The 10,357-nt window shown below is 47.7% G+C and overlaps 1 protein-coding gene across 1 annotated transcript in view; it reads right to left on the bottom strand.

Moving 5' to 3' along the window:
- Window positions 1–184: 184 nt before the first annotated feature.
- T265_10018 (hypothetical protein) overlaps window positions 185–10,357 on the bottom strand; it is a gene marked incomplete at both ends in the record, with an annotated part of 30,051 nt that continues 19,878 nt past the window's right edge. Inside the window, 6 exons of the mRNA XM_009176263.1 lie at window positions 185–492; window positions 2,359–2,617; window positions 3,476–3,696; window positions 6,628–6,843; window positions 7,653–8,017; window positions 9,415–9,752. Coding sequence (XP_009174527.1) covers window positions 185–492; window positions 2,359–2,617; window positions 3,476–3,696; window positions 6,628–6,843; window positions 7,653–8,017; window positions 9,415–9,752 — 1,707 coding nt within the window. The remainder of the gene's footprint in view (window positions 493–2,358; window positions 2,618–3,475; window positions 3,697–6,627; window positions 6,844–7,652; window positions 8,018–9,414; window positions 9,753–10,357) is intronic.

The raw sequence follows: 10,357 nt of genomic DNA, 5'->3' as shown, positions 1-10,357 counted from the left end.
GGCGGTCGGCGTTGAACATCGCTAACAAAGCCCCTTTCACATTTTTTCCATGCTTTCTCCTGGTTTACTGTGGAGAGCTTTTGGACTAGCTCAGATTGACACCGTTGAGCTATGGTAGATCTTCAAAGTTGGTGGATTGGCATGTTTCCCGCTGCTTTGCGAGGGACTGAGGGGAAACGAACCATCAGGCGTGCTGGCACCGTGTGCCCCGGAAGGACTGGCAGTCTTGAACTGTAGCTCTCTGCCGGTGGCTGATGGCCATGTGATCAAACTTGGTCCATGGTTGATTCGCAGTTGGTAGCTGCCAGGTTACGCGATGCGAACACCTATGCTGAAGGTTTGTACTGGCCAGAAACAGTTCGAGATCAGCACACAACTGGAGGAGTCGATCTCCGTTGTCTGTGTGACAAGTATTGACTCCGAATCGACCGTCCAAATGCGATTCCAAGGAGCTCAGATGACCGACTTGGGCGTTCATATCGCTCGCAAGGTCTATAATCTCAGTGCTTCCTGCTTGACGAAAAAGCCTGAATAACTCAGTAGAAAGCATCCTTTTCAGCGTCAGACCTACAGCCCATTAGAGCACAAGCCAACAATACAAAAGGGGCAGCGCTTTTTATGTCGAGGGTCATTGAAATTGATCGAGCGGGGCAACAGGGTGGGACAAAGATTGCTATTCACTGGGATTCAATCCGGCAAAGCGCGTTCAGATCTGAGGTTGAGTGCAACTCACATGCCATATATTCCACAATCATCGCTTCTGGTTCACCGGGCAGACGGAGGGAGAATTGTGAAAGAACAAAGTTTGTCCTGGGATGCATAACCCCGGTTACATGTGTGCCTCGGAGATACGGCACACATCAGTTTTAAAGGACTATAGGGTTTTAGCGCGCATAGCCTGTTTGGCAACTTGACATAGAGTACGGACGTTAAAAGGATCTCTTCAAATATTTAGGAAGGTGTTTTGTCTACTGCCAATAGACGGCATTCATAAGGCCAATCGGTCAGATAACTGACGGTCAAATGATCCAGTAGCGTTTGCTTGTGGAGGGGGAGTGGTTGGAGAGGGACATTGGTGGACAAAGATCTGTGCGGACAAATGAAATTTCCCGGTTTTCCAGGCCGACGAAGGTGATGTGATTGAGGTACCTCACCTTGAGCCTCTGACTCAGAAGTCTGACCCACGAGATAGCGGGGACTGTTTGGTGCCGATGACTCAACACTCTGCAGAGAGTTGGCCTAATCCGGGAGCACAGGGTGAAAGGCTGTCTCACTCCTGAGACAGCTGCACGCAGCAGGTGCTTTGTGGGCAGAACCCCTCTGGTTTTGGGAGTATTTCAACCATACTGAATAAAGCGCTGGCGGTCACGGTCAACTGTTGGGCAATCACAGTATGAGGCTTTCAGGGCCGACTTTTTCAAACCCGTCCTTCTTCAAAGGAAAACAGCACCGTTGCTTCCATGAAGATGGACACGCTGGTCGCCTGAAGGAAACATCTTAGTGCCTTCAGGCTCCTGTCGAAGAGGACAGTACGACTTTACTCCCAGACCGCCTCGTAGTACGATTACTCGTAGTACGGGGTCTCGTTGCTCTTGATGTGATTGCTCCCCTTTGGCACTTCTAAGATGGTTGGACCTTATAGAACGACGTTAAAACCAATGTAGCCCGCGGGATCATTACAGCACTCAAGCCCGACCACCACGTCAAAGTGGTAGCTTTAGGTCGGGATCGCGCGGTGTCATCAGCTGCGTCGTCGTACTGTTGCCGATAGCAGGGCGGGTAGACACCTTTTCTTCCCCTCCCCCCACTGCATTATTAACTGTGTCCCTGCAAGCCCACTTGTTAGAAGAGGCAACCAGTTCGTGTCGCATCTGTTTAGGTCACAACATCTGGGCGTCACCCGACACTGACAGCCTCAGACATCTTGAAACCCATTTTCAAGCCTCAACGCCCAGTCTATCTGACCGCACACACTGGGCAAGCAAGACAGCACACTGCTCTTGCTTCCCCTCGGCACGGGCAGATCACGAATTTAGACGAATTGATCATAACCTCCTTCAGCTTCACCATCGGATGTGAATTCGTGGTAGAACGAGACCGCTGGGAGTTTTGTCTGTGGTACGGCGTTACCAGGTCTGCTCAAGCACTCGTTACCAGATAGAACAGTAGCACTGCTTGAATTTGGGAGAAACGTCTCAATATTCTACGCAAAATACCGTACAATCCTATCGGCCAAGACAATTCAATGAAATAGAACCAATTCGTCCTAATTTGGAAGACACGTAGAAAACATGACTCATCGATACGAAAGCTATTTCCGAACATTCATTATTGAAAACGTTCACAATGGTCACGTACCGGCAAATGAAGGATGATTTGGTTGGCGACGGAAAAGGTCCTTTTGGTTGTCGGAAAATCGATAAATCCAGTAGCCCACCAGAAACAGAACCACGGCGAGGATGTTCAAAGCCCAGTGCTGGTAGATAGGTACACCAGTAGGTGTAAACAGCTTCCCAAGGTCTGGTTTCGGCAACATGTACGCCGCACCCAAGATATACACGAAAGGAATCATCAGCGCCCCCAAAATAGTGTAGTATCCGAATCCTTCGTGACGAACCTCGAAGGATGTTGTGAATACATGCTATCGAAAGAATGGGTGAAAATAACAAAAATGATGTAATTGTAGGATGAAAAGATTGGAGCTGTCTGTATAAGGCAGTTCAAACTGGGATACGGTCAGCCTACATAGACGCGAACCTGAGCAGTGCGAAATTTGCCAATGAACTGGTCTAGTTTCTTTGATTAGGTTGTTCCTTCCAACCTCGATCAACCGGTCAGCAGCTGATCCAGTAATCAAGCCATTAGTAACTAACGAACCGATCAAACTGCTATAAGAGATGGGCTACCGAAGTACGACACAGTCAAGGTTATTAGCAACATATCTCGGCTAAATACGGCCATTTCGCAATGAATCGTCTCTAGGACAGTTTTTTTAGTCAGACTGAAGGCCTGGACTAACATCCCCCAAAACTTCCCGTCGCCAATTTCTTGTGAGGCCACGAGATGGTGGACCATCACTAATAATACGGACAGTGACGGCGAAATGAAGTATCGGCCAAAACGAATGAGAGGGTAAACATTGAGGCCAAGTACTCAGTCCGCACGGATATCTGCGAACAAATACATATCGTCCAGCTGTAGCACCCTTTCGGTGCCTAGCTGCCGTGCCACACGAAGGAGGCACGAGGGCTGGGATACTGCCATGTCGCCCAAGCCCAGACAGGGGGAGTCGAGAGACATAGAGGTCGGGTTCGAACCACGGACTTTCCCGTCAGTAAATTCGCGCTCTAACCACTTGGTCCATCTTACTCCCGAACAAATACACGTGCAAATAAGGCGATTAAAAGAAGGCTGTTGCTGTTGGAGCAGCTATTAATGAAGATTGCGAAGCGGTAACGATAAACAGAATGCTTACCTCGAAGGCCATAAAGTCAGCAACCCAGACGAGATGTAGGACAAATAGAAGAACAAATGCTGGGCTCACACGTCCGTACTGCTCCCATTGCACACATAGACAGGTGGCTTCCGCAAGCAGCAAGCCAATCACTCCGGGTCGGTAGATGACTATCTTCCAGTCCAATCCGAACCAACGGGGGCGTAGAGGACGCCCAACCCAGAAATCAATCGGGAATTTACCTAATCAAATGAGGAAGTGTGTGAAGCAGGACAGTATAGAACATCTCAGGTGCTTTACATAAAAACAAAGTCGAGCATCCGAGGTTGTTTGAGGCACAGCTATCAAGAAACCTTCAGAAAGCAAAAGGAACTGGACGCTGGTAAGCGGTCAAATTCATTCAGTTGTTCAGTTTCAAAGTCGTTTGACAGCATATTTTTATTCCTCGACACTAAGAGGAAGCAGAGAGGGGATAACTATGCACTGAAGGCAACATAGTGTGGAACGTTCGTGTGACTTTTAGTTTCGCTCTGCCCCCATCCAGATGACTTCCTTTCCTTGGTCTACAGCGGACAAGTCACAGCATTCTGACTTTTTCCCTTTCTATCCAAAGGGGAGCCTCGTTTGCTTCGCAAAGCACTCCTCACTTAATCTTGTGTTGGATGAAGACGATCCAGGAACAGTCAGTCCATGAGTGACAATCAACTTAGCTGCATCGACACGGATAGGAACCCGGTATGAGATGAACTAATGATTATTGGCCCTACAAATATGGCTGTCACGCAGTCAATGGCGGTTCTGCGTCAAAGCTATCGTCTTCACTGCGTAGCTCCCAAACCCTGCCATACCGAGGAATCAGAACCGTTCAACGTGAATAAATTGATTGGGCCATCGCCACCAATGCGTGGCTCTTACCCTCTCATTCTCGGTGAACAAAGCTGTAGCAACTGGAACCACTGCGATTCGATACAGGCTTTTTAGCTGGAAAACTGAAACGAGCTCTCCAAAAGGGACATGAGGACAGTCACCCCCTCCAATCAACAGGCGTGTCGAACGAAAAGGATAAGATATTCCGAATGAAAGGCAACATTGTTTCAATTACCTGGAGCAAAGGGCTCACGTTCGGAAAGCTTATGACGAGACGTATTGAAGTAGTGACGGAAGCAACTTGTTGGGAGTGTTATGCTAGGGTGAACCAATGGAAGGACTTGACAATGACATCAAAACTTACATTTTTCGCCTTTCCATGGCCGAGTAGACCATTTCTAAGAAAGACCCGAAAGCGGACAGTTAGTCCTTCTTCGAGAGCCCAACGTCTCGTTTTATGTTGTATCAAGTTGGCTGAGTTGGCCTGGACATACAACGGTTACTTCTTGGCCTAAGTCGGAAACACTTGTGAAGATTACCATGACATAATCCAACAGTCGATCTGAAAGCGCTCGTTTGCAGTCTGAACCCAAGTCATCGAAATGTTAATCTGGGGTGAAATCCAAACCTAACCGCTGGACGATACGCGATTAGTGTGTAAGGGTATGTTCACCTGTTTGTTCCAACTGGTTACTGCTCACAGCTCCGTGAAATGGGAGCCCAAGGAAAGGGTCCGCTAAAACTCAAGACACATAATCACACATCTCACGGGACCTCTTGTCAAATGGTTACAGCAGGCACTTCAACCGGAGCGTATAGGTGCTGCGGTGATTTATTGTGCATTACTGTCTGTCGAAAACAGCGCTACTTTTCGCGCCCAGTTCAGAGTGACTCAGAAGGAGAGATGGAAAAAACTCACTCAGCTGTAGCACCTTTTCGGCGTCTATGCCACTCAAAGGAAGCACGAGGGCTGGGATACTGTCAGGTTGCCCAAGCATAGACAGGGCAAGTCGAGAGGCAGAGGTCGGGTTCGGACCACGGACCTTCCGGTCAGTAAATTCGCGCTGTTACCACTGAGCCGTCTCGCCCCAGAGAGCTAGGTAGCCAATGGTTGACTCGACAGGAGGTTGCAAACGCGATCGCAAAATGTTTAGGTACTGTCGGTTCAACGCGCCCCCTGAGATGAGGTTGGCGTGGTGCTTTCTGTATACCTGTTTACAGACACTGCAGTATATAGCCGCCACTTCAGGTCGAACGCGTCCTTGTCCATTCCCATCCGATCTGTCAGAATGAGTGTCTGCAGGTGCATTCACACCGAAATGATTACAACAGATCAGTACTAGGCCACTTGTCCTTTTTACTCTTTTTTTTCACAGAAAAATCCCATAAATCATGGTTGTATATCGGGGAAACATCAGTGTTCAACATTGATAATGTGCGGTCTCAATTGATTATAAAAACCTGAGTTTTTACAACAAATATTATAAGTGAATTCCAGTGAAGCCACCAAGATTGAAACTGTTCCGAGTCCCAATGAGAAATGAGGCAGCATTGAGAGGGATCCAGAGCTCAATTTACAATCTGGGGACAACATGAATCAGTTGAACGTGAAGATTCACGAAGAAATCGGCCCTCATTTGAAGCGAAATTCAAAATTCAGTGGTACAAGGATAAACGCTTGAAACTAGCTGTCACCAAACGAATGGGGGCGAGATGGCTCAAGTTGCTAGTGGTTACTGACCAGAAGGCCAGTGGTTCGAACCCGACCTCTGCATCCCGTTTTCCCCGGTCTAGGCTTGGGCAACCTGGTAGTTTCCCAACCTTCGTGCTTCCTTTGGGTGGCATGGCAGTTAGGCACAGGCTTGGGCGGTAGTTTCCCAACCTTCGTGCTTCCTTTGGGTGGCATGGCAGTCAGGCACCGGAAAGACGTTACAGCTGACCTTCCAAACCAAACGAGTGATACGCGACTTTCAAAAACCAACCGCGGAGTACCTATCAGAACTGGTCGAAAGAAAGACGGTCACTTGGCTGCTTGAAACCCCCTTTACATGCGGTGATACTGATCAAGTTCATCAATTCGGAAATACAGGGAAACCTGCAAGAAGCTGATTTTACCTGAAATCTAATGGCCGTGTCAGCCAAGAATCAGGTCGATTTTTGCGGATATCTCGTTGCGTTTCGAAGTTGCACTGCAACCGGATGGTACGATTTCCCCCGTGGACTTTTACTGCTGGGCGACATTCTCTGCTGACACACCATGCAGCATTCATTGTGGTCATTTGTTTGGTAACATGAAAACCACTCACCTGTATTCCCTTCCGGTGCACACTGAGAGCGCGGCAGTCGGCGTGAAGTAAAATAGGCAACGACAGCAGCAACCGTGGCAATTTGTCCCGCGGCAGCCAACAAACCCAACCAATGCTTGGGAAACAGCATGCTGGGTCTCACCGCGTCTAACTGAGTAAACCGGCCGAATTGAGCCACCGCGTAGATTGCGACGAACAGAAGGAGAGCGAACAGACCTGAGCATGTGACAAATGGAAAGGCGTGTATAAACATACGAGACACGTTTTATGCATACAAGGAAATTACTGCAATCTTCTTAGTTTTCAAGTGAACGTGAATCTATGCCTTTTTCGTGTCACAACTTCGTGGCACTTTTCGGAATGTGGAAATGACTCTATGTCCAGTAAAGTTGTAACGAGATGGTTACAAGCTGAGGCACGAAAATTAGAGAGTCCCACACCTCGTAGGACGTTCAAACTCGACATTGAACGAAGTCTAGATTTCTATCCAGGGACTACGATTCCTGTTGGGCCATCATAGGAATTTTAACGAGATAAACTCTAGAAACATCTACACGCATTGAATGGATGGAACAGACAGACGTCTAAAAGCTGTTAACGAAATCAAGTGAGTTCAAAGATACGACCATTTGGCAAGGTGATTTCTCCAGCAAATGAATCGAAAACGGAGTATAGTCAATCCCAATATATATATAAAGGATCAACCGCTAAATTTAGGGGCCTTAATAAGTAGACTCAGTAGTCAGTGGCGTGCAAACACTGAAGACCCCACCATAGATACGTATTTATCCGGATTTATCTTCTATGAGCAAAGTGGAGTGATTCAGCACCACTAAACTTGGTAGGCCGTTGATCCAAGTGCATGGGCGTCATTCCATCTTTCCCTTAACCTCTAGTGGAATAGACCAACATGTGCACTCCGATTGAAGTGAAATGAGATAGCAAACTGTTAGTTTACAGGGAAAGTAAGGTTATTAGGGCTAATCAGAGCAAGGAGTTATCGTCGACACCATTGCACAACTCACCATTTGCTTTATAACCCGACCGACGTGCATCAGTGTTACTGTTTGATCGATACCCAGAAGGAATGAAACGAGCCACCAAGAAGTGTAGAAACAAATAGGACAGTACGAAGCTGTGACAGCGGTAGTCAAAATAGACGTGCCAATCGGTTGGCCAGAGTACACCCGCGAACTGATACGCGGGACCCCAGAGGGCCTTGGTGGATCCTTGTGAAGAAGCCGGCGTGAACACCCACAGGTTGAGCCACAAGACAAATGGTAAGAAGGAAACCGAAAGTAGAGCAGCCAGAAGCGGTGAAGGGCATATTGCCTCACGAAACAATTTGCCGCAGAATTCGGCACAGCGACCGGGTAGTTTTCTTACCGGACTGAAAATTCGAGTGAACGGGGAAGCCTTTCATTATGTAAATGAAAGTTTACCGGATATCGTGATACAATGCGCAAAATATCTGCGGACGTAAGTAACATAGGCGAATATCGAGGAAATCTAATGTACAACCAGGAGCTTCAAAAGAACTGGGTGAATTGCCGCCACTATTCCAAAATTCCGGACGCAAGGGTAATGTACAGTTTGCAGAAGACTTTTCAGATCAAAGCCACAAAGCCTGTCTTACCGTGTAAATTAGGCGAAGGAGGGCTAATTATGAACAAGAGGGTTCTCTGATGGCATCTGCCTCCGAATCTACCGGTGGGAAGAAACGGTGTGAGTAACCTTCAGCAACCGAGACTATATCGAACGCGGTTCTCGATGAGCGACCCGCGAAGCGATCCTCACTCCATTTAATCAAGGTGAAGGGCGAACATACGGCGACAGTACTAAGACCAACTATGTCGTCATTATTGACAAAAACAAGTGTTGGAACACCTGAAAATGTAAATAAGCAATCGTTCGGCTAGGCATTCTTCCGATGCCTAGCTGCCAACTGGAGGCTTGAGACACTGTCAGCCTGCCCAAGCCCAGACAGGAGCAGTCGAAATGCTGAGGTCGGGTTCGAATCACGGACGTTCCGGTCAGACTTCACACTTTGATCACTGAGCAGTTTCGACCTGCACTTTAACCGCCCCTTAACCAAAACATCACGCGTCCAGTTAAACACGTGTGCTTCATCATATTCTGACCCCGGTGTTGTGAACTGCTTGGGGAAGCGCATTGTTGTCTACCTATTGTATTTGTACAAGATCCCATTTGAAATCAGCGTTACTTGACCCGGTGTATAGAAGCCGACATAATCCCATGATTTGAGATTTGTATCACTTTGTCGTTTAGTTATCGTATTCATAGTACCACTTTTATTGATAAATTTCCATTTGAACGACTCGACTTTTGGGAGTTTCGCGCGTAATCTCAAGTGGCCCAACTGATTACTGGACAAGACAATCAAGACTCGGCAGGTCGTGAAGCTCAGTCCTATCAGATGGGTGAATTTCGAGTCGCAGTAGGAACAGCTACGGAGTTGAACCTGATGGAGCTTATGCCCGGAGCCAAATTCGGTTTACCCCCACCTGGCATACTCGGTTTGACTTGTTTTGGTCACTTTGAGGTTCTGTCGCTTGCCTAGCACCCCGGATTTCAAAGTAGTGACGTGTTGGTACTTGCATATGTCTATGTAGACAGGAAACTCGGATACACTGAGCTGCTGGCAAGCAAAAATATAACACTAAACCAAAAAGATTCGACGAAAAACGGCAGCAGTGACTGCAATTCAAAGATCCCATGACTGTGGTAAGGCGGACGTGAGAAAGGAGTAGATGTAAAGCAACATACCACGGAGAAACTGATACATTCTGGCGACCGGTACGACTATTTGGGGTTATCGCTGGAGAACTCCCAGTGTGATTCAGCTGGCGGACGGATGAGGGTCGACCGCGTTTGGGCCCAGAGACATCCGAAACACGTTTTCGAGCGGCGGCTTGGCGGGAAGATCCTCTAGATGAAGAGCTCGATGAGCTTGGCGACAGGCGACGTCCAACTTTTGAATCCGAGGCAGGGGCTCGAGCACCTTTTAGGCGCGTTCCCACGCTCGATCGAGACCGCGATGGTGTTCGACCACGAGGCTTGGGAGTGGCCCGCCCAACGGACTTGCTTCTTTCGCGTTCAGCCACCTTCAAATTTGGAAGATAAAATAAAGGTGAGTAACTCATCTAGGATTTCCACGTGGAAAACTCCAACACGCCGTTATTTAGTTTCGATCATTACAGTAAAGACAACAACGGAAAAATTGAGCTCTCACAGACATTCTGACTTTTTGAATCTTCAAGACTACTTGAGTACGAGCTAAGGCACTCAGCTCTCTAGAATAACTGCCAATCAGGCTCCTCCCGTTGAGTTAGTACCGAAAAAACAGTAAAAATAGGCCAACCTATTTATTCACAGCAACATTAAGGACCTTCAAAGTATGGAGCCAAACCATCATCATCAGAGACAGCAACATCAGTGTTGGCACTGATGCTTCACTGCCGTACAACCATAAGGTTCGTCTAGTTATTTTATGTATATATATATATATAATTGTATTAAAAGCCCTACAGTGAAGAGAAGAGAAAAAAAGTGGGTGAGGGAGGGGACCTAGTGCTGGCCTATGTCAAGCATACTGAGGTGCCTACACCTCCAACCGCTCAATCAGACAATCTGGAAAGAAACTGACAGCACGAACGCCACTGACATCGATTAGCCGCCATTTCTTGCAACGTCTCCAGCCAAGCACAGA

The sequence above is a fragment of the Opisthorchis viverrini genome (genome assembly GCF_000715545.1).
Source record: "Opisthorchis viverrini unplaced genomic scaffold opera_v5_326, whole genome shotgun sequence".
In the NCBI taxonomy this organism is placed as follows: Eukaryota; Metazoa; Platyhelminthes; class Trematoda; order Opisthorchiida; family Opisthorchiidae; genus Opisthorchis; species Opisthorchis viverrini.
Note: the sequence above shows the minus strand (reverse complement) of the source record. Positions and strands in the feature narration are given on the sequence as shown.